This window comes from Ochotona princeps, chromosome 5, assembly GCF_030435755.1.
Source record: "Ochotona princeps isolate mOchPri1 chromosome 5, mOchPri1.hap1, whole genome shotgun sequence".
NCBI lineage: Eukaryota > Metazoa > Chordata > Mammalia > Lagomorpha > Ochotonidae > Ochotona > Ochotona princeps.
Window position 1 is genome coordinate 105470707 of NC_080836.1, and position 25940 is coordinate 105496646.

Sequence of the window (25940 nt, forward strand, 5' to 3'; positions counted from 1 at the left end):
GGATCGCATGCTTTCTTCTTACTGTTTTGGTCTTGCCTGACGCACGCCCGTGTGGGCAAGCTCTTGTACTGTGCCGGCTGGTGACTGCCCACCAGACACACACGAGAGGTGCCAGGACACTGCCATACACAGAGCTGAACCAGAATTTAGTGCCTAGCATCTTCTCTGACAGTTACTGGAACTTTCTGTTTGACTGTGGTGCTTGTGTGTGTGTTGCAGTTGCTATGCACAGTCACTGTTTCAAGGATGCAGCTTACAGCCTCACAGGGCACGACAGTGTGCCGGCGACCCCTCACCTCACCCAGACTGCCTGCCGGCGGGCGTGCATGCTCTTGCCCAGAGGTCCTGGTGGGCCCTTGAAGAGGGTGCTGCAGTGTGCTGAAGGCCACACCTACCGTGATGAGGCACTTGCTGCTGGCCTCGTGGCCGTCTCTCCAGCCAGCCATTTCTCTGGTTGTCTCGCACCCCCACCCTGAGCATGCACCCAAAGGCCAGGCGCGTGCAGTGTCCTCAGATGGCCGTGCAGGGTGGAGCTGCCCAGCCCAGGTGTTCACATGATTGTGTCGCTTGTACAGGAACTGAAGGTTCAGTGAAAGGCAGTGCCCAGGGCCGTGTGGGCCAGGGCCAGGCCAGATATTGGCTGTGTGGGCTAGGCCGGGGCCCAGGGCCATGTGGGCCAATGTCAGGCCAGGGGTCGGCCATGTGGCAAGGGCCAGGCCAGGGGTCAGCCATGTGGACCAGTGCCAGGCCGGGGGTCGGCCGTGTGGCCAGTAACAGGCCAGAGATCGGCTGTGTGGGCCAGGCCGGGGGTCGGCCGTGTGGCCAGTGCCAGGCCGGGGGTCGGCCGTGTGGCCAATGCCAGGCCAGGGGTCGGCCGTGTGGGCCAGTGCCAGGCTGGGGATCGGCCGTGTGGGCCAGGGCCAGGCCGGGAATCGGCCATATGGGTGAGGGCCAGTCTAGGGGCCTGCCGTGTGACCAGGGCCAGTCCGGGGCTGGCCGTGTGCCCAGGGCCAGTCCGGGGGTCGGCCGTGTGGGCCAGGACCAGGCCGCAGATCTCACGGGGCTGGCCCCGGCCACTGGGTGCTTGGGCTGATCCTCCCTGGCCCTGCTTTCTGCTTCCTCCTTGCCCCCGTGTGGTCAGCTCCTGCGGACAGTGGAGTCCTTACCGGGGTGCAGGTGGGGAGGAGCTGGGATGTAGAATGGCCAGGAGTGATGTAGTCCCCAGGCCATGGTGGTCACCAGGCATCCTGGCACGGCGCTGGCAGGGAAGCGTGGACTGAGCTGGGGCAGATCAGCCATACATTTCCACATGCCCCAAACACCGTGACTTCTTAAGTCTGCATCACACTTCTTAAGGCTGAACACACACAAAGGTGTTGATTCTGTGGTCAGACACTTGAAATGCATCTCTGAGTGTCGGGGAGTGGTGATTAAACAAACCACGACACTCTTTATGATTGTTCTTTATGATTGTTTAAAATAGTAATAATTTTTGGCATGTTTACCCCTGGATCCCGGAGTGACACCCACAACCAAACTCATCCCTGTGAGTGGGAGCCTGTGAAGGCCACTCCCTGTCCCTCCTGGAGGGACGCCCACCAGGCTGCAGAGCCTGCACAGAGCCCCTGGGATGGCTCCCCAAGCCCCACCTCCCATAGGTGCCACCACCAGGCGGGACTTTGCCCTTCAGCAATGGCTGCTTTTCTCCAGGTTAGCAGTTTCCGCTCTCAGGAAGCAGGGCCTGTCCAGCCCGTTCCCTGGCTGCTCTCCTTGCGTCCCCCTGCCAAGGGGCTGAGCCCTCCGTGGGCAGAGGGAATCTCTGGGTGATTTAGCAGCTGCAAGCACCAAACTCAGGAAATGGTTGTAGCTGATTATGTGAGAAGAGATGAGACTGGAGAGAAAGCGGGATCTCTTGAAATGATTTCATTTCCGCCTCGCAGGGCTGCTCTGCACGCCTAAGTACTGCTCAGAGTGCACTGGATTAATTTCAACTTGGTGCCGCTTGCGTTCGCCTGGAAATCAACTGGAGAGAAATTTGATTTCTGACTCTGAGTATCGGGTCCTGCCTTGCATTCTCAAGCACGTCCCTCCACGGCACGTCCCGCACCAGGCCTGCCGGGACCCTCTCCCTCTGGCTGTGACCGCTGCCCAGGGAGGCCCTGGGGTCCACAGAAAGGGGCACCAAGGCACTGATGGGTGCAGAGACACCAAGCAGATGGTGACTTCTGGGAAAGCAGGGCTGCTGTGCCAGGGGCCGGGCCGGGCGGCGTCTCCGTGGGGGAAACCACTGACGTTAGAGCCTCATCCTGCCAAGCTTCTGGAGCCCGGCCCCCATGTCAGTGCCCTCTGTCTCAGGTCAGCGTCATGGCCTTTAGCTGCTGTTTCTTTTTAAAATATTATTTAAAATAATAAATATTTGAAAAGTAGATGGAGAGAGAGATGTTCCATGTACTGTTCACTGCTGGAGTATCTTGCAAGAGCCACAGTCAGTCTCCAGCTCCCCAGGGGTGGTGGGGGCCCAAGCGCCAGGCCCCTCCCCTGCTTCCCCCAGGATTCTGTCGGCAGGGAGCTGGCAGGGAGCTGGCAGGGCGAGCAAGAGCTTAAACCGAGGCACAGTGAGAGATGCGGCATCCCAAGCCACGCCTTGGCCATGTGCTGACCACCCAGCCCTGACTTGAGCTCCTGGGTGTCCCCGGCCTGGCCCCACCTCAGCTCCCCAGCTGGACAGCTTTTTTTCTTTCTTTTTTTTTTTTCCTTCCTCACCTAATCACTTTGTAGCATTTAACAGAGTAACCTCTTATGCCTGCTTTTTATTTTTTGAAAGCAGCTTCATTAACATAAAATTCCTGCAAGGTACACTTGGCCCGCATGAAGTGTGTGTGATTTACTATAGTGTTTAACATTTATCATCAGTCCATTGTAGGACATTTTCATCCCCCAAAAAGAGAAACTCTGTAATTCATGCTCAGAGTTTGGGGATTTCTAAACATATTTCAGCAGTCCACAGCTTCATCTAAGCGGAGATGAAATTTCCTGCCTTCCAGCCCCGTTGGCCTTCATTTACAGAGATCTCTCGGCGTGATTGAACGCGGCCCGAGGGGGGAGCGCCCCTTGTTTTCTTCCATTGTGTCTCTTTCCTCCCCGCGTGGGTAACTCAGTCCCACACCTTGTTGCCTTTTGCTTTCCCCCAGCACCTGTCATCTTGCGCGGCCCCCCGTCGTGTCCCCGCTGCCCCTCTGACATTGTGTACCTCTGTGTGCTCTGCAAAGGGAAGCAGACAATAATGCCAGGCTCTGAAACATCTTCAGAGCTCGGGATTCAAGTCAGCTTCCTCCCGCTGCACACTGCCGTCAAAGGGGCCGCGAGGAGGGATGAGGTTTTGAACTTCACTTCACACTCACCTTTCAACAGGAGCCCGGGATGTTGTGATTTCCTTGGGTGGCAGAGGTGGCCTGCTCTTTATTTACGGCGAGCGCACACATCTGCCCGAGCTTCAGAAAGAGCAGGGTCTCATTAGAGATCCAAATGAGCTTGGTGTTACTGGCCTGGCATCAAAGGAAGTGTGTGTTGGTTTCTAGTTCCCGCAATGACTGCATCCTGACGTTCTAGCAGATCTCGGAATTCGGCTGCGTTTTTTGCCCCAGGCAGCAACAAATACACCTGCCTTTGATAGTTTCGAGTTCCTTTAATAAGTTCCTTTTTTTAAGGCACCATTGTACCTAACACGGCCGAAGGGGTCGGTTACGGTGTGTGTCAATGTCATTCCTTCTCTTTGTTTTCTTCCCGCTGATACTGGATGCTTCTTGTGCGTGCACATTTTAGACCATATTATATCTTGCATAAACCCAGAAAACTAGCCCTTGGTTAACCGCCGGGGGGATCTCCATCTGTGGCCGTTCCTGCAGAGTGCAGGCTGTTCTGGTCGCACGTCCTCACTGTTGCCCAGTAGAAGAGTCTACAGTGTCCTTTGTCGTGGAGGGACCGCCACTCCCTAAGACACACCCCCTGCCTGGCTGTGGGGGAGGGGCGGGGCAATAGGCAGCAGGCCCTGCCACTGCAGTGACATCAGCGGAGGTCAGGGGTTCCTCCCCACGTGAAGGCCCTGGGGGACGACAAGGACACGGGACCCCCAGCCCGTGTGTGTATGTGTCAGAATCAGCCCAGATATCAAAAACCCATCAGACATAGCTGCCACCCACATTCCCCAGCCCCGCGCCCCCCACGACAGTTCATCAGAAGCAGCCTGGCTAATGATCATCTGGGCAGATCATCGGACGCGAGTTAATTGTGAGGTTCGATGTGGCATCTTGTCAGCAGAGATAAGTTGTCACGTTTTCCACTTGAGCTGAAACTAAATGATTGTAAAATAAGTTATGAGTGTCCTTGGGCCCGTCTGCGGAATGATGGCTACGAGTACGTTCCTGGCCATCCGTCTCAGGCAGGCGGCTTGATATTTATGCGGATGGAATGTTATTTTATTCCCCTGTAGTCATGCTTGTCAGCTCGCCAAGTGAAAAGTGGAGTGGTTGCCGAGCTCGGAGGGGCCGCCGACTAGGGTCGTTACTGCTCACGTTGTGTGGTGCTTGGGAGGGGTGTGTGTATCAGACACCGATGCCCGATTGGAAAGAGCAGATGGCTGGCACTGACCACGTGGGCCGGTGGCCAGCCAGCTCGTCCTGGCTCCACGCCACATGCCTCACACCCCAGGTGCCTGTGCCAGAGCTGGTTTAGGGGGACAATAGTGAGGCGCCCAGTGTTTAAATCTGACCTACCCATTTCCTCTTTGCTTTTCCCTCCCCTGTTGAACATGGTCATTTGTCAGTCCCCAGTAAGTTGGTACCAAATGAAACACAGTCCATGTTGGCCGTGGCTGTCCGGGCCGGGGAGGCGGGCTGGGGCAGCGGTCATCAGTAGTGTCTCTGGTCGGGTTTTTGTGGGGGCGGGGGGTGTGGAGCTCCTGAGTTTGCTTCCTTGTCAGGCTAGAGCAGTAGTCAGGAATGGAAAGGCACAGTGTGGGAGCCAGGGACATCCTCATTGCTCGTATTTTAAACCAGGCAAATGTGTGCGAGAAAGAAGTGGTAAGATGGAGCAGCCAGGGGCACAGGTGCCCCCAGTCCAGGGCTTATAGCCAGTGAGCCAAAATTGGTTTGCAGTCTCCCAAGACCAACCAGACAACACCTCCCACTCCTGTCTGCAGCCCAGGCCTCCCTCGATCCCACATCCTAAGGTGCCTTAGCCGCGGCACAGGTCCCTGTGTGTGCAGTCGGTGCACCTGCTGACGCAGCCCCGCCTCTCCTGCAAATACTGCTTCCTCACTGGCAGCACCCCACCTCCACCAGCCTGTCCACTCCTCCAAGGCTTGTGTGCCCACATCCGGAAGCCCCTGTGGATCTCCCCAGCCTCTGTGTAGTTCCAGGACCCCTCCTTGTCCGCCTCCAGCAAGACGGCACAGAGTGGGGGATGATGTTGACAGACGCAGCTCCTGGAGTGTTGGAGCTCAGACAGGTGCAGAGGTGGGATGGGCAGCAGCAGGGCCAACCCACCTCCCCTGCAGCACAAGCTGCAGACTCCCTCCGTGCTCTGTCCTCTCTCAGCTGGACCAAGAGTGGTCCTCCTCAGCCCCGTGGACGGCAGATCCAAGGCTGAGTGGACGGTACCCCTGTATGTCCCACGGGTACAGCGTGGTCGCTGGGTCCCTGCTTCTCCTCTGGGAGATGCATGAGAGTACTCAGGTGCTGGTCACGATTCTGCTGGTTTTGCCTTTGCGTGGTGCCCTGTGACCCCTAGGATGGCCCTGCTCCTGTGCCACCTTCTGGCATAGTGGCACCTTCATCTCTCTTGGGTCCTGAGGGCCCAGCCAAGAGTGCCAGATTCCCAGCAGGCTGCAGGCGGCACTGGTGGATCTGCCAATCTCTCAGGCTCTCCCTCGGGCTGGTCTGGGGCAGTCAGGACACCTACTGTGACAGGATGTCTCTCTTCCCTCTTTGACCCAGTGGCAGGGCCCAGGAAAGTTTTTTGTTGAAAGCATCAGCCGAGAGATGAGAAAGGTGGTTCTTTTCCATCCTCAGGAATCAATACTCCCAGTGATGGGTGGTTAGGTATGTAAGATGACAGTTCGACCCAAAGCATACTCAGGGTTAGTCTTAAAAACTGAGATTGCGATATGGACGCGCACACACACGCACACAGCAGAGGTCACGGCCAGGGGCCTGGGGTGCTCAGTCTCACCGGGAAGAGCCGCAGTCAGCAGGGAATAGACATGGCGAGTATACAGGCGGAGCTGGCACCATGGCCTGACTGCTGGAGGCCTCTCTTGGACTTCCAGGACCCGAATGTTCTGGTTTCCCTTCCACCAGCCTAATGCAGACCTTCTCATGGTTTACTGTCCCAGGTGGCTACTGAGAGTGCATGGGAGGCCCCCCAAAAGACCCCCTGCACCGCCGCTCTGGGGAGGCCAGAGGGCCTCGGCAAGGCCCCGCCAGCAGCCAGGATGCCGTGGCAAGTCAGACCGAAGGGAGTGGGGACAGCAGTGAGAGTGGGCGGCTTCAGGACATAAGTCACAGTGGTAGAGGGACAGGGACATGGGGTCAAGGGACAGTTGTGTTAGAAGTGAGAGCTAAGGGGCCATGTGGGACATGGTGAGGACCGTGTGGCCCACGTGCCGTAGGACACACGGTGAGGACTGTGTGGCGTAGTAGGCGTGCAGGCTGGGAGGGGCATGGAGTGCCGAGCCAAGGTCACCGTAAGCAAGTACAGGAATCTGGTTCCCTGGAGGTGGGGTGCCAGAGCCGGTGGGCGTGGGGGGCAGGCCTGCTGGGGGTGCTCTTCTGACCGGTGGGGTTTAGTGTTTGTTCTTGCTTTGGTTTTTTGCTGGCGCTGCACTGGACACATAGTTGGAGTTGGGATGTCCGGAGGGGAAGGTAGGGGAGAGAAGGAAGCAGAGTGGGATCCGCAGGGATGGCAGCGTCTCCTGCACCTGCACTGTGCGCCAGCGCCGGATGCCGAGGAGCCAAGGGGAGCACCAGTCCCTGGGCCGGGGTGGAGCATCCCACCGCTGGCAGCCGGGCCAGGCCCCTGAGGGAGGGTGACTGAGTAACAGGGAGCCATGCAGGCCGGGCCAGGACGCTGCTGCTGAGGCCACCCAGGGGATTGGTGTGTCTGCTGCTGGTGCAGGTGACAAGCGGGCGGGCGAGGTCAAGCATGGAAGCTTCTGGAGGCTGAGCTAGAAGGAAGCCAGGGCTGCCGGGGCGGTCAGGACAGCGACAGCGCCGAGCCATGGGATGTGCTGAGGGTCTGTGGCACTGTCCCCTGAGGCACATCCCCAGGGAAAGCCAGGTTGCAGCTGTCCCTCTGGTGGCACAGATCAGCGAGAACAGTCTTCCGGTGTGCTCACCAACCAGATTTCCCCTCTGGGGTGCAGGGTCTCTTGCAGGTGGCCATCCCAGGCTGGACTGGTCTCTGTGGTGGGGCTGCACCATGTGTTCTGGGATGTTACGCAGCATCTCCGGCTCCCAGCACTGGACACTCACAGGGGTGCCACTCTGCTGTCCTGGCACGGGCTGCCTCACTGAGAATCTGTAGAGCCCTGAGTCCAGCTCCGCCCCCAGCACGGTGGCTTTCATGTGCTGGCGGCACAGGAAGTGCTGGCGGCTCTGGCTCTGATGGTGCCATGACAGTGGGGGTGAGACGCCGGCACTGCTCCCTCCAAGAGGCTCAGGGCTCTTCCCGAAGGACAGACGTTCCCAGATGAGACTGCCATGTTCCTGTCCGTCGTGGGTGAGGGTCAGCAGCTGGAAGGGACTGAAGGCAGGAATCGACAGGTGTCGTTTCGGTCCCAGGAGACAAGGTCAGTGCCAGTTGAAGTTCCAGACCCAGCCCTGATGATTGCTCTGTGAGCGTGCAGGGAAGGTGGACGCAGACACAGTGATTGCCTTCATGTGGGCTGGTTCCTTCAAAACATCTTATCTATGTCTCTTTACTAGTACAAGTTAGCGTTGGACAGGATTGGTGTGTGGTTTCTTTATGGGTGGCTGGCAGATGAGTGAGCCGGACACGCACACAGCGCGATTTCCCGGGCTCCGTGGTCGCTCTTGCTGAGGCAGAGGTGGGCAACAGGCATGAGAAGGCGTGGGTTCAACCCTGCCCGCCTTGGTCGGTATTTCTCATGGACGTGGATGGTTATGCAGAGGTGCACATCGGAACATCTCAGAAAGCCGCAGAGGTGTGAAGACAGCAGTGGCTGCAGCATTTAGGAGCTGGGAGAGCACAGGCAGTGAGGGCCGCGTGGACCACACGCTATAGGACATATGCAGTGATGACATGTGGACCACGTGCCGTGGAACATACACGGTGAGGTCCATGTGGACCGCGTGCTGCGAGAATAGACCACAGGTGTTTTGGACACTAATAGCCCAAAAAACCACACACACACACACACACAGCCTGCAATGCTCACGGTCCCCTCACTAGGACAACAGGACTTCTTGGTGTGTCCTCGATGTCTTTATAAAGGCTCTGTTGTGTCCAGAAACACTGGCTAACAGAGGGAGTGGATGGCTGGCCTTGACCTCTGTGTGCCCAGCACGCCCTGCTCCCAGGAGGGAAGATGAGCCCAGCCAGCTGCCTGGAGACATAGGCAGCCGAGCCCTGACAGCTACAGCTGTGGGCTCAGTAGTTCCGAGATGAAACATGTCGGTGTGTGGGGACAGAAGGACACACACGTGGGTGGGAATGGACATGCTGAGCCGAGTGGGAGGATGCCTGAGAGCAGGAGAGAGAAAACCCAACGACAGCCCCTCCAAGCAGAGGGCAGAGGTGCCTGCCCGGGAGGAAAGGGCCTTTGCAAAATCAGACTGAACCAAGATGCGGCTCAAGGCAGGGGCCATGCTGAGCTAAAATCTGTGTAACCCCTGGGCACTGCAGCCGCGCGGCAAGGCCCAGGGGCTGACCAGATGTGGGGCCCAGAGTCAAGCAGAAGGGGGAGAAAGCTGCCCGTGAGTTCAAAGGTCACAGTGAGATATGTCCCCTTGCTTACCCTCTGCCGACTTTGCCTCGCTTCCCCTTGGCTTGCCGAGCACTGCCTGTCACCCTTCAGCATCCTCGTTCCTGGCCTGGTCACAGGGCCGACACCCAGGCAGGAACCTTTACCTGTCTTCCCAGCCACGGCCCAGACTCAGAGAGAAGCAACTGGCCTGAGGGGAGTGCTCAGGACCCCCCCAGCCGGGTGGAGGCCCCACACCACACCAAGTGTGTCCTTTGAGTGCCGGGGGTTGGCATGCTCACCTGTACTGTGCCGTGGTGCCAGGGGTTGGCATGCTCACCTGTACCGTGCCGTGGTGCCGGGGGTTGGCGTGCTCACCTGTACCATGCCGTGGTGCCGGGGGTTGGCATGCTCACCTGTACGGTGCCGTGGTGCCGGGGGTTGGCGTGCTCACCTGTACCGTGCCGTGGTGCCGGGGGTTGGCGTGCTCACCTGTACCGTGCCGTGGTGCCGGGGGTTGGCGTGCTCACCTGTACCGTGCCGTGGTGCCGGGGGTTGGCGTGCTCACCTATACCGTGCCGTGGTGTCGGGGGTTGGCGTGCTCGCCTGTACGGTGCCGTGGTGCCAGGGGTTGGCGTGCTCACCTGTACCGTGCCGGGGGTTGGCGTGCTCACCTGTACCGTGCCGTGGTGCCGGGGGTTGGCGTGCTCACCTGTACCATGCCATGGTGCTCTCCGTGGCTTCCCCCAAGCCTGTCCCGTCCCAACCATTTCTGTGCTGGTGCTGCCATCTTAGCACCATCCCCCTTTGGTCTTTGCTTTGATCGGGATTGAAGTCGATGTAATGCAGTTTGGCCTGCAGTGAACCGCACGTGGGCAGTACACCCTTTTCTGGGCCTCCAGTCGCTGCTCCTGCATGCTGGCGAGACCCAGAAATACCGCACTGTCCCTCGGCCAAGAGTGCTGTCCTGGGGGCCAGCCTGCGTGAAAATGCATTCTGTGTGTCCTTGGTGACCCCGCTTTCTCACTGGCACAAGCAGGGGTGCTTCAAAAAGTCTGTGGGAATGGGATGGAAAACCAAGTCTTACTTGGTGCAAAATTTTTTTAAATCCAAAAAGAGTTTATTCTTAATACACTTTTAAAAATTTCATGTTCTATTAACTACTTTTTAATTCCATGTTCCATGAACTTGTTGAAATGCCCCCCCCCCCATAGATGAAGGTAATTTTGGCAAGAGAAAGTCGCAGAACTCTGAGGCTTAAACACCATACCCCTCACCTCCCCCAGACGCCAAGTCACACAGGATAGGAAGCGCGGAGCTCTCAGTAGCTTCAGGGAGATGCACAAATGAGAACTTTGACGGGGCTGGTGGCACATGGGAACAGGGTACCACAGCCTCCTCCCACTATAGGAACAGCTCATGGCACATATGGTGGTAGTGGGGCCCTGCTGCATGGTGTTGACAGCATGTGGCACTTATGGCCCAGGTGGTGATACGGGAGTGTGTGGCATGCACAGCCCTGGAGGTGATGTGGGGGCGGAGGCCTGTGGCACACAGCCCAGCAGGTGGTGACTTAGGGGGCACGCACAGCCCAGGTGGTAGCAGCAGGGCCTGAGGCACACAGCCTGGGTGGTGATGCCGGGGTCCTATGGCGCATATGGCCCAGTGGGTGGTGATGTCGGGGACCTGTGGCACGCACAGCCCAGGTGGTGACGGGCCTGTGGCACATACAGCCCGGGTAGTAGTAACATCTGGGGGCCTGTGGCTTGGGCGCCCCTGGAGCCTCCTCCTCCGGGCACTCACCTTGCGTTCTTTTGCTTTTCCGGTGCGGTAACAGACACGGGGCTGGGCGATTCGGTGTGTTCCAGCCCAGGCATCTCCAGCAGCACCAGCCCCAAGCTCGACCCGCCCCCCTCCCCCCACGCCAACAGAAAGAAGCACCGCAGAAAGAAAAGCACCAGCAACTTCAAGGCCGATGGCCTCTCCGGCACCGCAGAAGGTAAGGCCCCGGCGCCCCCAGCAGGCCCTGGATCGGGTGCGGCCCACATGCCCCTGGGACCAGCAGGCCCTGCTGGGCTGTGTGTGTCGGGACTGTTCTGGGATGGCTCTGTGTCCCCCGGCCCAGTCCTTGGTCCTTCCCCAAAGCTTGGCTCTTGTCTGGGATCTGTAGTCCTGCCACACCAGGGCAGCTGGGGTGACACGGCCTCCCCGCCAGGCGAGCCACACTGTGTCACCTGGGCAGGCTGGGGTGACACGCCTCCCCGCCAGGTGAGCCACACTGTGTCACCTGGGCAGGCTGGGGTGACACATCCTCCCCGCAGGGCGAGCCACACTGTGTCACTCTGATAAGGATGATCCGCTTTCCTAACCCAGGCATTTCAGGCCGCCTCGGTGTAGCCGTCAGCAGCACCCCAGGAGACTGGCTCTGGCAAGCGGCCTCTCAGCGCATTTTTGCCGCCTGGGTCTCCATTCCCATTGACCTTGTCAGGCTCTGGTTCTGATTCTCAGGGATGTGTGACGGCGCCTCCCAGCATATTTGCGTTTGGTATTGCATAGGTGGAACAGGACACACACACACCATGGTGAGAGGTAGAGCCAACACCTTGTAACAAGGACCTTAAAGACAGCATTGCACAGGGCACTAGACTCCAGAGTGTAGCTGGGGTCGCGCGTCGTTGTCCGTGAGAGCCATGGGGCTGGCAGTCTGTCTGCAGCTTGCTGCCCTGGGAGCTGCCTCCCACCTCCCGCACTTCCCAGCTCCGTTCCCACCGCGCACAGTGCTTGTGTGAGCATTCAGAACAGTGGGGTGCCAGGCAGTGGCCATGGCCATGGCAGGTGGGGGCGTAGCGTCTCCCCTCCTGACACCCTGCACCGAGCTGTACTCCCACTGCCCGAGTCAGCAGGGAAGGCTGGGGCCGAGCATGCGACAGGCTGGGGTGTGGTCTGTCGCTCTGTGAGCCAATGAGACCTAGGGTCTTGGGGCTCACCAGCTCCCCAGAAGGGGCCAGAAGCCCCCTTCTTCACAGAAACCCAGACCTTCCTGTCTTTCCTCTATTCAACTTCTCGTCTGGTTGACCAATAAAAACCCTTGTTCTTGCATGGCAGTCTGCACAGTTCTAGGGAACAGAGTGCCATACACCCCCCTCGACCACGGAGTCTCAGTAAGACCCTTCAGATGGGTGTTCGGCCGGAGGCACCTGCCACATGGGCACATCCCACCCCCCACTCCTCCCCGACAGATGCTTGGCATGCATGGCTGCAGGCTGTGGGGCTCCCGGCCAGGGTCTTCTCAGCTGACGAAGCCACACAGCCAGCCTGTCTCCTTGTCCACCTGCCCATGGGCCGCCCAGGAGACCGTGTGAGACACAGGGCCTGTGCCTGTTTACACGGACAGCCATCGAGTCTAGAGTCGCCTTCTGCCTACAGTGTGTTGGGAGGGAGTTGGAGAGGTGACCGTGAATACACTGGATGCCTGTGGCCACGTGTCCCAGACCAAGACAGAGGGGTTCCTGGCAGCACAGCTGGGGGCCCCTTAGTCACAGGTCTTCGCGCTGGGGCGGTGACACAGCTGGGCGACAGGCTCTGGGCGCCGTAAAAGGGAACACCCTGTCTGAAAATCACGAAGAGAGTTGCGTAGTCCAGGCCTGCGTGTCAGCTTCAGGCTGCTCCCTGTCAGCCTGTGAAAGCTGCCGAGGCCACGACCTCTTCCTGCGTGATGGACATTCATGTGTGACGTTGACACAGATGTGCCTGGCTGGCCCAGCACCCGAGACCCCAGGCGGCTGACATTGGGCAGCCACAGGGAGCTGTGTTCCAGGCATCACCCCCGGGGGGGTCCTCCCACATGCTCTGCACCCAGCTTTCCCGTGGCTGTCCACCACCCGGCTGGCCCCTGGCGGCCTTGGGCCTGCCCTGACCTACTGTCTGGCCTGGGTGGGTCTGTGAGTGTCCCAGGGACCATGGCTGTTGCTCTGGTATCACCCAGTCATGGTGTTTCCATCCCAAAGGAAGGGAGTGTCCTAGCAGCGAGCTGGCTGCCAGAATCCCCGGAGAAGCTGAGACTCATGTCCAGCTTGCTCGTGTGTGGCCAGGCCTTTCCACACAGAGCTCCATGCTCACACCCCATTCCCTCCGTAGTTCCGTTTCCTGGACTGCTGGGAGCACTGGGCATTGACGTACCAGAGGTGTCGTCGCTCCTGAGTTGCGTTTCATTTGGGCAGGGCCACCAAATATTCCGAGTAAGAAGCCTGTTTGTTGGCGTTCAGGTGCTGTACTTTGTGGTAGCTGCAGACCAACGAATGGAAGCTAGGATGAATGGAGCTGTGGTGGTGCCGGCGGAGACCAGGATGTGTCAGGCCCAAGGGTGGCCTTGGGTGGTGCTCAGTGGCACCCACAGGTGGGAGCTTGAAGGAAGTGGATCTTGACTCAGATGTAAACTGGGCCATCACAGAGGAGTGGACTCAGGCAGGGCAACAGCCACCGTGGTGTTCCTGGCAGCCCAGGTTTAGGCTGCGTGCGGGGAGCGCTCTGGGCTGCTAAGGATTTCCAAGCCCTCTGGAATCCCACGATGAAGTTATAGCCTGGGGCCCACAGTCCCGTTCAGTGGTGCCGGGGCAGGCGGTCCCCGTCAGCGGTCACACATTCATGCAAGTTTGCATCCAACACTAATTTCCCGGTTCTCCTGGTGAAAAGGCTGACGTTGAGAGGTTAAGTGGCTTTCTTGTCCAGGGTCAGGTTGCTGGTAGGTGACCGAAGCGTCTCTTCATTTTCTGCCTCCAACCCTTTCCACCAGGCGAGAAGCAAGCCTTTGAGGTGTGCGGAGCGGCTTTTGAATCTCCGAGTGGGGCTGACTGATACTTCTCAGATGCCAGGGAAAGATGCCGACTTTCATGCACGGTTGCCAATACCTGGAAGTTGTGTAGCAAAGATTTGCCTTTAAAAATTCAGGGCAGGTTGTGCAGCAAGCCGGGGCCCTCCCCGCCCCAGGGGAGCTCACACAGCTTTGTTGTAAAGGTCTCAGGAGGCATCCGTTTCATCCTGGTCCCCAGGCTCCTGCTGCTGCTTGTTCTGCGGCAGCAGCCAGCGAGGTGTTCCTCGCAGCCGCATTTGCTGGGCCCGTGGCAGTGCGATCCCCCAGGTGCTGTGCCGTTTCATCCGCTCTGGAGCGGAGGAGGTCACAAACCTGGCTTTCGCTTCCTTTCACTCTTCCAAGGGGAGCCAGGCATCCCGGGTCCCAGGTTCTTGGCTGGCACCCAAGGCAGCGTGTTGGGCTCTGCAGGAGGCCCAGGAGGCGGAGCCCAGGTCCTCGCTCCCTGCACCCTGTGTGCCAGAGGTGCATGTTCTGAAAGAAAAAAGCGTATTCGGTTGCACACGTTCGGGAAAGCAGAGCTGTCCTCTAGCGTAATCCTGCCTACTGCAGACCTGGTGTGAAGTGTTCTTAACAACAGTCTGCAGGTCGCATTGTTTCTTGTTTGAGTGCTGTGATTATAACTTTAAAACTCTCATTTGGCAACCAGACAGGGTGGCGTCCAAGCACCTCGCACCTCGGGATGTTGTTACTGAGGAGTTGATGTTTCAGAAGGCAGTTTGGAGTGGAATTAAGAATGGCACATGAACCCTGCAGGTTCTTTCTCCCTAAGCCCGAGGCGGGCATGGGAGCTGCTCCTCCGTGAGCCTGGAGCTGGGTAAGGATGAAGTGGGCTCCCTGTCCATTGCGATTGGCAAGGCAGCTTTTTTACCTCCAGGCAACATGAACTAAGCCCTAGGTGTCTAAGCACCGGGTGTTTGTCTCCCGTCACGCCCCGGGCGCAGCTCACACGGGTGTGATGCGAAGGAGTCAGGGCTCGCACCTGCCGCCTTCACAGAGCTTCCATCTCGGCAGCTCTTCCGGCTCTGTGGTTGTGGAAGGCTCCTGAGAGCTGACTGGGCACGTGTTACTGTCACTTGTCACTCTTGGGTCTGCTGCTCCAAGCATTCCACCAGTACCCTGGGTGTCAAGTCTTTGTTGAAATCTGGCAGCTAGCTGGGAAAGAAAGGGAACCAGAAACCCCCTGTCTCTGCGCCGTGAAAACTTTGTAACCAACAGTCATTTTGGTGCAGCAGGGATTTCTTAAGTAACTCCCTTATTAAGGAGCACTTGGCTGGTGCATCCAAATAGCTGAGCCCTTAATTACGGCACGTATGAGAAGAGGGAACAAAGTCAAATAAAACCGGACTCAGAGCCCGTGCCTAGGAAGTAGACCCGTAATCGTCATCCGGTCAGGTCACCGTGAGGCCGGCTGCGTCTCACTGCCTCTGTGGCTCCGTGGAATGTGGGAGACCCACGCGTGTCGGTGGAACCAGCTGAGCTTTGCAAAGAGGACTTCCCAAGCCGTAACTGCAGCTTCCCAGAGAACGAAGTCGCCGTAACTGAGTAGATCTGGGTTTACAGTTCTACACTGACAGCGTAGATTGGGCACAGCTGCCTCAAAAGCCGTCCCGCCGGGTACAGTCCGGCCGCCACAAACACATGCAAGCTGTCAGCGCTCTCAGATCCTTTGTGCAAGTCCGCAGGTCGGAAATAAACAAAGATGAGTTGGTCCCAGCGGGGGCAGCCGGAACAGAGGTTTCCCAACATGATGAACCGGCGGACCAGATAAGGATTTTGGGCACTTTCTTTCTTTCTTTTTTTTTTAAAGCCCATGTGAGCAACAAGGGTTAGTGTTGGTGGCTCTGAAAGTCAACTGGAGCACCCGCCCAGCACGCTGAACGCCGTGCTCGGGGCTCGGGGCAGGTGAGGAAAGGGCTTGGCCTTCAGGATGCACGCAGCGCCAGGTGGGGAGCACTGTGCACCTGCACCGCCTGGGGACCCTCTCAGGAATCTCCTTACGTGGAGAAGGAGAGAGGAAGTGAAGGTAAGGTGAGGTTTGTACTGGGGCGTCCTGGGCTCTGCACACCACAGGGTGGCCTGTGACCTGCGCTGCTCCTTCCCTTGCACACCGGTGGCCGGGCCCTGCACTTTTGCTTTTGCCTGGACTTGGAGGAGCCAGGGCAACGCCATCTCCCTCAGAGCCCTGGGGACTGCACACCCCCCTCTAGGTGCCTCACTGGGGAACTGGTTCGGAGGACTTGCCCAAGGTCCCTGTGTTGAAGGAGTCCAGATGTTTGTCCTTTCGGGGTCGTTCAGTGTTGCTACTCACAGGCATGGACTCATGGCCCCTGAGACCAGTGTCCCTCGGCCTGAAGCCATGTAGCTGGGCCTGGAAATCAGTGCCATTCAGCTTGTCTCCCTCGCCCTGCTAACTCCTCTAAAACTCATTCTGATTTTCAAAGGGCACAGAGACAAAGACCTTCTATCTGCTGATTCACTCCCCTAGTGGCTGTGATAGCCAGGGTCAGAACCCTGGAGTTCCATCCAGGCCTGCTGTGTGGGTGTCAGGAACACAGACCCCTGTGTCACCATCTAGTGCCGTCCAGGGAGCCACGGTAGCCAGGACTTGGATCAGGCACTCCGGTCTGCGATAGGGGCATCCCAGGCACTAGTTTAACCACTGTCCCAAGTGTCCGCCTCTCTGCCATCTACTTTATTCACTTACTTTGAGATTTATTTATTTGAAAGGCAGAGTTTCAAAAAGAGGGAGATATGTAGCGAAGTTAGAACATGGTCTGTGTGAAAGCAGCTGGCACAGGGTCGGATGAGAGCAACAGCATGCCCTTCCTGAACTGGGCAGTCAGTGACCAGGGCCCAAGGCAGCTCCATGCCTCATGTAGCCTCGCCCTCTTCAACATATTCCCATGGTTGTCCACTGTGTGTGCACATCCACAAGGGAACAAACCAAGCCCGTCCTCCTCTTCACCTCCCACGGGCACTGCCCATCAGAGTCCATCCCTGAAACACCTGTGTGGAGGGTGAAGGTTCAGTGCCCACCCTCCTGCTCTGGGCCTTTTAGGGCGCATGCCCTGAGCTCGGTGCTCCATCTCTGCAGTCAGAATGCACGAGTTGGCCTCTGCTTTTCTCTGCTTCGGTGCCCGGAGCTTCAGCCACTGCGTCATGTGGGACAAGGAGGAAGAGACACACCTGTCATCTCCCCTCACTGTGTCCCACAAGCATCAGGGCAGCGTGGGCGGGTGGGGGTGGGAGCAGGGTAAAGGGAAGTGAGGGGCGCATTGGAGACCCATCTCTCTGCACCTGCAAGTGTGTGCTTGCTCTGCCCCACCTACCCACTTCCCAGCCAACAGCACGTCCCAGGGGGCTGCACCCGTGGCACACCCCCCCCATTGTCCTGAAGAACTTGGACCGGCGGTTTCTTGGCTGGCTTGAGCTGGCTGTTGAGGATCACAGGGTGGCACCTCTCGCAGGTGTGAGCAGGAGCCGGGCTGCCCCTCAGGGCGTCCCTCTGAAGTGGTTTTGGACACTCACTTGCTTGAAGGCACTTTCTGCTTCCAGCACATGATGACTTTTTTTCCTTTGTCTTTTTTTTTTTTTAACATTTATTTATTTCTATTTGAAAGGCAGATTTTACACAAACAGGAGAAACAGAGAAAGCTCTTCCACCTGCTGGTTCACTCCCAAAATGGCCACAAGGGCCAGAACTCAGCTGATGCAAAGGAGCCAGGAGCTTCTTCTGGATCTCCCGCGTGGGTGCAGGGTCCAAGACTTTGGGCCGTCCTCCTCCGCTGCTTTCCTAGGCCACAGCAGAGAGCTGGATGGGAAGTGGAACAGCCGGGACACGAAGTGGCGCCATGTGGGATGTCACCACGCTGCCCTTGGCTTTATTTTTTGGTAAGAAGGGCAAGCGTTTTTTAAGGTCAGTTTGCAGTGGGTGGGAGGAGATGTGGTGAAGCCCCTCCCCCAGCCCCGTCACTCATTAAATCCTGAAGTGTGGATTGGAGTGCTCATCAGATGACCGCCTCCCCCAGCTGCCCCTCCCACCAGGCTCCTGGCTGGGTCCGCTTTTATTGAGATGTATTATTTGTGCTGAGAAGGAGGCATGGTCTGAGATCAGCCCTGTGTTTATTTAGTAATCCTGGGTAAGACCCTCGCACCTTTCAAGTCTACCCCTTTCTCATCCCAGATGTATTTTGGGGCCTCAGTATGAAGCCCAGAGTGCACAGCCAGTGGAAGAAGCAGGTGTGTGCCAACTGTAGCAGGCGTTGCCAGGCAAACTCGTCCCGGGCTGTCTTTGTAGCAGGAACATGGAAGAAATTGGCCGTGTGTCAGTGGGGTAATGCGGTTTGCCGCAATATGAAAATCCATCCAGTGGTTACATTCAATGAGTGTATCAGTTCATGGAAAGCCCCCACTGCATGGCCAGCGTTTAATTCTAGGTAATTTTTTAAGGGGGAGAGAGGGGGGGAAAGGCGAAGGGGGGGAAGATGTGTGGTACTTTCTCTGAGCTTCTCGTTGAAAGTGCCTTTCTAGTCGCCACGCGGGGACGGATCGTTATCCGCCACCTCGGCAGCCCAGCCGCCTCTGCGTGCGGTAAAACAGGGGGAGAACAGAGAGAGAACGCAGGACCGGGGGGGGCTTGTGAAGTATGACTCCCCAGCCCGAGACCCATTGCCGGCGATTCGTAGCGCTTGACAGTAATGATCTTATTACAGTACTGTGGACCTTGAAGAGATTTCATGAGGATACTGAAAGGACGAACCCCCGTGTAATCAAGTGGCGCTGAATATTCCACGCGTTTTTGATCACACGCTGATTGGGCACAGTTTTAGCCCATCTTCTAGTCAATTATGCATGGCCCCCGTGCTCCTCGGCTAGGCGGCAACGCTGATGGCTGGCGTCCGGGCCCTGGCAGGCTGCCAGGGGTTTGAAGTGCCTCGCGCTCCGTCCTCGTGGGATAAGTGCTTTTTAGTTGGGATTGATTACCTTTCTTTGGGTTTTGCTTAATAGCCAAACCGCATTTGGAGAGGGCTCCAGGTGAAAAATGGACATTATTAGCCGTTCAGAGCAGCCCAACTCCTAGTCGATTTTTAGGCTTCCCTCATTTCCATCCAGTTTCTTCTACTTAACGATACGATGTTTGATAATATTGAAGAGCCCCCCCCCCGCCCCCCGCCACTCGAGTACACGTGTTGAGCACCGAGGACAGGCCGAGAACACAGCCACCGCACGCAGGTTCCCGATTAATCCACGGGAGGCCCCAGCCTTTGAAGACAGATCTGTCGGCTCGTTTTCTGACTTGGTGGAAAAGCGTTAATTATCTAAAGAGATATCCATCGCAGGGAAATGGGTGATGAGCGGCTTGTCCTCGTGAGGGCGAGACAGACACCCTGCAGCTGGGGTATGGTACACTTGGGGGCCCTTGGGCCCAGAAAGGGTCAGTGCTGTCCCTGGCCGGCTCGGTCGGGGGGCGTTGGAGAGGGTGGTGTTTCGGGGTTTTCATCCTCTCGGTGGTCAGCACATTGGCCCATGCGTGATGATGCGCTTCAACAGCTAAGCGTGTGCGGGGGCAGAGCCTGAATCTAGGCTGAGATTTTGTTTTTTCTGCCACCTTACACTGCACCCTTCACATTCGTGGCTGCCAGATGGTCTCCGGATCGTGAAATAGGAAAAGTCCAAGTTCTTTTTCGTGTGTATGTGTGAGGGATTGGCCACCCAGAGGCAGCACGAGACACGCCTGGACATCAGCTCGACCCGCCGAGCATGCGCAGTGCTGGGCTGTGAGGGAGACGCAGCCTGGCCTTCCCAGTGGGCGTCCACCAGCTTAACCCGAGCTTCTCTAATGCAGCAGACACCCGCTCTGTTCCTCCGCTCAGTTTTCGTTTGGGTCTTTGCTAGCTTTCCGTGGCTGGAGGTTGTGTTTTCCTCTTCAGCTGGCTGCCATGTGGCCCTGGGAGACCCCTCTGGAATCTTGATGTGCCTTGTGTGTGTGTATGTGTGTGTGTGTGCACGCCCACAGACCTAGTTTCATCTTTTCCCAATTTATGAAAATGTTTTCTACCAGAATTCAGGCCGAGGTATGCCTCTTGGAAAGAGAATCGTCAGCCCATCACAAAACAAGGAGAGGCGGGTGTCTCGGCTCCTGGCCCCATGCTGTCGTGTGTCAGGGATGGGCCGGCACACCTGTGTCCGTCTGCTCACCATTCCCAGGGGCCTGGCTGGCCGGGTGCCCTGACTGAGGACATGTGGTGCGGTGCAGTCCAGCTTGCTCAAGGCCACAGGCAGGAGTCGGCAGCCCCCACGCAGCTGCTCCTGCCGTCAGTGTGCCCATCGCCCTTGAAGGTAGCGTCTGCCTCTGCCCTGGTGTTCCCTCGTGTTGCGTCTTGCCTGACCTGGGGCTTTGCCTGTGGATTGCGTTCACATGGAACAGTGAACTTGATGTTAGGCCATCGAAGCCATTGGGAAAGGTGTATGTTGGCGCTGAGTGGATATCCAGGCCCCAGGGGGCGGCGGGGAGCTTTTGCCGTGGTACCGGTAGCCGTGCTCTGCCCTGGCATGCTTGGACAGGATCAGGTGCCCTGTTAGCAGGGGTGAAGGGCTGCAGTGGCAGGAAGCAGGTGCCCAGGAATCCAGTCTCCATCCCAGACTTGGGAAACCTGGGACCATCTCACTGGTGGGTACAGAGTAGCTCTTAATGATTAGCATATAATTACCCCAGCAGGCCAATTAATTAAGCAGTCTAAAGTCTGTCAGCATTTTCACAGTTTCCCATCCCCCTGTGGTGTTGCTGAATTCTCTGCCCCACGGGGGCCTCGGCAGGCGGTGACGAGGACCCAGGACCCGTGGGCTTGCTGGAGTCCTCCACAAGGAGTCTTGGCCCCAGGGGAAGCTGACACCCTCCAGGGCCCCTCCTGTATCCCTGCGGACAGGGCTGCCCCTCTGGCCCTGGAGGAACTGCCACAGGCTCTCCCTACGCTTACACCTCGCGCCTTCTGTGCAGGGGCTGTGCCTGCTGTCAGCAAGGGGGTCAGCCCATGGGCTCCTGAACAGTCACAAAAATGTGTCACCTCATGGTTTAAAAATACGTGCACGGCACCCTTTTTGTTCCAAAGACGGAAGCAGGACAAGCTGTCTCACGTGTCACCAGCACTCCATCCCACGGCACACAGGTTGGACTCGATTCCCGTGTGTGCTCAGCCTCACTCCAGTGAGGGGAGGGGCTTCCGAGCCGTGGGGGTCAGCACGCCCTGGAGACCCCGAGAGACCCCAGAGCGAGAACCTGACCTTCCCGCTGTCACTGACTGCTGACTTGTGACCCCCGTGGGTCCATGGGGTCTTGAGGACATGCAGTCATGACCTCTTCTTTTTGCTGTAGCCAAAATGAGCACTCAAGTTTCACCTCAAAATTCGTGGGGTGTGGTGTCCATCCCTGCCCGTGGTACCTGGGCCACTGCGTATTTCTCACGTCAGTGTCTGTTGTGACTGTGGTCTCTGCGGGAGTGGCCCCCTGCCTGGCTGTCCCCAGCGCCAGGTCTCCTGGGGACGTGGCCACCTGCCAGTCCTGTGCATCTAGGTTTCCTGCTGGCTGCAGGTTTGAGCCCAGGGTTTCTGTGGGCGCAGGCCTCAGCTGTGGACCGTGCTAGGTCACATTTTCTTGGGCTCACACACCCGTCCTCTGGTTGCCCCGTTGACCAGGGCCAGCGCCCACAAGGGTGCTCCTGTGGAACCTCATTTGTAAGAGGCACTGGCCTGGAGACTGGCAAGGCCAGGTCTGTACAACTTGCCGCCTCCAGCGCCCTCCTCAGGCCTTCTGTAGAATGGAAGTATTTATCTCGCCTGCTGTTCTTGCTGCTGGGAGCCTGTGGATTCACCGCCCCCCACACCCCCACCCTGCCCAGCACTGTGAGGGATGGCCACCTGCTGAATGCAATCCGCATTCCTGGGTGGACGGAGGCCCCAGAAGGACAGTGAGGGTTTGGGGCCAGGCCAGCCTCGCTGCAGGAGTCAGCTCCAGGGAGCAGGTTCCAGGCAGGCAGCTCCCGGCAGCATGGCTTTAGAAGTAAGCCCATGCGGGGAGATGCGAGGGCTGCCTGCGGGAGACCAGGAGGGCCAGCAGTGTGAGTGGCCGCCAGGAGCACAGGACAGCGCCTGAGGGGTTGGAAGGCGCTACCAGCCCAGTGGGCCAGCGGGAGAAGTGTGGGCAATGGAAGGTCATGGAGGGGGCAGCCACAGACAAGGGACCCAAGGCCATCCTGGGGTCTGGAGGAGGTGGGGGTAGCGAGGGCAGAACGAGCCTGCTGCTCCTGGACACCTGCACATAAGTGTAAATCGTGGTGGCGTCTGTGACGCCAATGAGCGTGTCACAGTTACTGTCGGGGTAGTGGCTGTTGTGTTCAGCAGCCAGCCTCCCCAACAAGTGCCTGTCCCCCTGCAGTGACCAGCCATGGCCAGCCTCTTAGAGCATGCATGTATGTATCGGCCTCAGAGCAAATCCCTCTGCAGCAGCCTCCAACGACATGCGTGGGTCAGGAGCCGAGACGGCGTCTGTCATGCGGTGGCCAGGCCTCCCCGAGTGACCCGGAAGCCGGCAGTTGGTGGCCTCATGAGTCTGGCCATTGGCACAGTCTCTTGGGCAGGGGGAACCTGAGGACAATCAGGCAGACACCTGCATGTGACATTTCTATGAGGCCCAAGCTTCCTCCCAACATGGAGAAGGATGGCTGGGCCTGGGGCACACCTTGTATCCGAGAGGCACAGCGGGTGGGAGCTGTGTGGAAGAGCACTGTTCACAGGGCCCCTGGGGGAGCAGAACAGCCCCTGCCCTCTGATGGTAGCTGGCAGGTCCCTGGAAGAGAAGCCACAGTGGCTGGTACTGGCAAGAAGGCTCTGGCCCAGACAGGCAAATGGGAAAGAGGCCAGGTGACGGGCTGTACTCTGCCTCTCTGGGGCACCTGGGCACAGGGGAGCCCCCTGGGATGGCTCCCACAGCACCTTATAGCTTAGGAAAGTCAGGGTGAAACGACTTAGGATTTGTTCCCCACGCACTGTCATTTTCTGGGTGCTTCTGGGACCCGTTGTGTCTGGCACTCGTGGTCACTCCTGGTACACTAGGCTGGCACTCGTGGTTAGTCACTCCTGGTACACTAGGCTGGCACTCGTGGTCACTCCTGGTACACTAGGCTGGCACTCGTGGTCACTCCTGGTACACTAGGCTGGCACTCGTGGTCAGTCACTCCTGGTACACTAGGCTGGCACTCATGGTCACTCCTGTCACTAGGCTGCTGCTGGGCCTGTGGCAGGTTAGGCTGCTGCCTGCAGTGTTGGCATCCTATATGGGTACCAGCTCAGGCCCCAGCCATCACCCTATCTCTGATTCAGTTCCCCACTAATGCCCCTGGGAAGGCAGCAGAAGATGGCCCCGTGCTTGGGTGCCTGCACACGTGGGAGGTGCAGAGGAGCTTCTGGCTCGAGCCTGCCCTGCGCTGGCTGTTACAGCCATTTGGGGGGTGAACCAGCAAGCAGAACACCACAGCCATTCATTTACCCCGATTCTCTTCTCTATGTCTCTCTGCCTTTTCAAGTAAATAAGTGAATTTTCGTTGCACGCCTCTGCAGTTTAGGACATGGACTTTAGTTAGATTCTGCGTAGGATGATTTTTGGAGGTTGGCCAGTGGCATTGGAGTTGCCCAACAAGCGGATGACCACGTGAGCACTCCAAGCTGGTTTTCTCCTGCCCGGCGCTCTGAGAACGAAGGCAATCACACGTGGTTATCTGGCTTCATGGGTAATTAAGGCATTTCATTCTGCAGTTCCTTATTCTAATGAAGAAGAAGAAATCTCTCTTTTGCTGAAATTCTTTTAGTCAGGCTTTTATTTCTCCTCATTGCTCCGACTTTGGGAAATGTTCTTTTTTCCTCTGATTGTCTCCGATAATGTCTTCTTAAATTGAGAGTGAGGAGCATAAAAAAAAAAGTAAGGACTTTCCACGGATTGGAACTTTATAAAATTACTCAGATTCTCTGTCCACGACAGGGCAGCAGCCAGCAGTGCAGGTGTCGGGGTTGGGGTCGTGACACTGCTGCCCTGGTATGGTCACCTGGTGCATGGCCGTGGCCCGTCCAGAGCCTTGGGTGTCTGTGTGTAGGCTGGGCTGCTGTGGTGGTGGGGATGGCGCCTGCAGACCCTAGGGCTGGGAATGCCTCAGGGCCTCAGGTGTGGGAAGTGCAGCCCCGTTCTTTCTGGCAGGTGCGTGGGCAGCTCTGCCTATTCCAGCATCTTTCCTAGGACAGGGCTGGCGCTCAGCAGCACAGGCCTTGTGGCAGGTTCCGCTGCTGGGATCCCACACAAGAGGAAGCAGTGTGGAGACTGTTTTCACAGCCCGCCTCCACATGCGAATTGCAGATGTGCGGTACCCAGTTGAAGTTTCTGAGAGACGCCTCCCACAAGGTGACCCTGAGGGCATCTTTCCTGCTTCTCCACCCACTCTGCCTCTGTCCCTGTGGACAACACCCCGTGCCTGGGAACACTTGCCAATGTCCCCAGGCACGCTTGGCACCTTGGAACATGGTAGCCAACCCTCAGGCATGGTGATCTCATTTCTCACAGCAGCGTCACAGAGCCTGGGTGCTCCCCACATCTAACCCGGGAAAGAGCCAGTGCATGGGGGGTGGTGCACAAATAACAAATCCCAGGGGACCAGCAGGGTGGTGAGCAGGGTTATCTGCCTGCGGCAACATATGTGGGTGTCAGTTCGAGTCCCAGCTGCTCCACTTCCTACCCAGCTCCCTGCTGATGTGCCTGGAAAGGCAATGGAAGATGACCCAAGTCCTTGAGCCCCTGTACCCTCGTGCAAGACCTGGGAGAAGCTTGGCTCCCAGCTCCGGCGCAGCCCAATTTGGGCCATTTGGGGAATGAAGCAACAAGTGCAAGATGTGCCTCTGTCTCTCTCTCTCTCTTGCTCTGACATACTTTCCTTGAGCCGGGGAGGAGTCCCAGGATGCTCCCAGGGGCCTGCAGGCCCAGGGCATCTCAGCCCTGCAGAGCCCACAAGCTTTCCACTGCCCCATGGGAGCGCTACACTCAGTGCACATGGCCAGCTCCCATGGCCCCCCCAGCCACTGCCTCAGTCACACAGCGCATCTGCACGTGTGTCCTGAAACCATCAGCAAATAATTCCACACTCCGATTTCAGCAAGCTGTTGTGACCTGACAAGGCTCCTAAACCCACCTCTAGGTCCTCCCCACGCCTGGGCTTTTAGGCATTCACATCAGGGCCTGCCCTGTCCCTCTCATGCTTAGAGCTGATGGAGAAAGTGTAGTTGGCAGACAGCTCAGACTCTGCTCCTCCTCGGCGCCGAAGCCTGCGTGAACACGCTCGCGGACGTCCTGGACTTCCCTGCTTGGGTGACCTTAGTGCTCGAAGAGGCATGTCCATCTGTGTTCAGAAAGCTGAGGTGGAGCTCGGTTTTCCTTTCGCCTTGCTTCCTGTCAGACCATGCCCTGTGGGACATGGGAGCCAAGCAGAGAGCAAGCCCAGGACACCACGACTGAACTGCTTGGGGAGAGCCACTGATGCGTTTCATGAGGGTGTATGTGCGTGTGTGTGGGACACACATAGAAGGTGGCAGATGATGCCACAGAAGCAAATGTGTCATTTGGAACATTGCTTGAAAATGCAACCTCCATTACCCACCACCCTCCCCTGGACAGAGTAAGAGAAAGGCAGCTGACTTTCTTGTTATTGTGTGCAACCAGTACATAGCTAGGTAGGATGTAGTTGTGTGTAATATGCATGAAGATGTCCTTGTTTGTAAGATAAGAGGGAGGTGGCTTGCTTCTTGCCGCCCATGCCTGTAGGGGACGTGCGAGATGCTATCTATCGAGAGCCGGTCACAACGTGTAGGTGCCTCTGCATCCTGTGAGCATGTCCCCGGTGACTCGAGCACCCTGGCAGAGGCGCGGCTTCCCCTTGCTGCCGCATCTCCTCTCCCTCAGCCGTCACTGCAAGCATCCATTGTGCGAATTGATGTGGAGCTGAGCCCTGATGGACTGCAGGTCCTCGGCCCTCGCCGTGACACACATCCTGTCATTAG

At 57.8% G+C, this 25940-nt stretch overlaps 1 protein-coding gene across 8 annotated transcripts in view; it reads left to right on the top strand.

Annotated features, from left to right (window-relative positions):
• AGAP1 (ArfGAP with GTPase domain, ankyrin repeat and PH domain 1) overlaps positions 1 to 25940 on the top strand; it is a 425687-nt gene that overhangs the window by 317497 nt on the left and 82250 nt on the right. For all 8 annotated transcript variants that reach the window (XM_058665165.1, XM_058665166.1, XM_058665167.1 and 5 more), the window contains one exon: positions 10818 to 10979. In XM_058665165.1, the coding sequence (XP_058521148.1) occupies positions 10818 to 10979 (162 nt within the window). The remainder of the gene's footprint in view (positions 1 to 10817; positions 10980 to 25940) is intronic.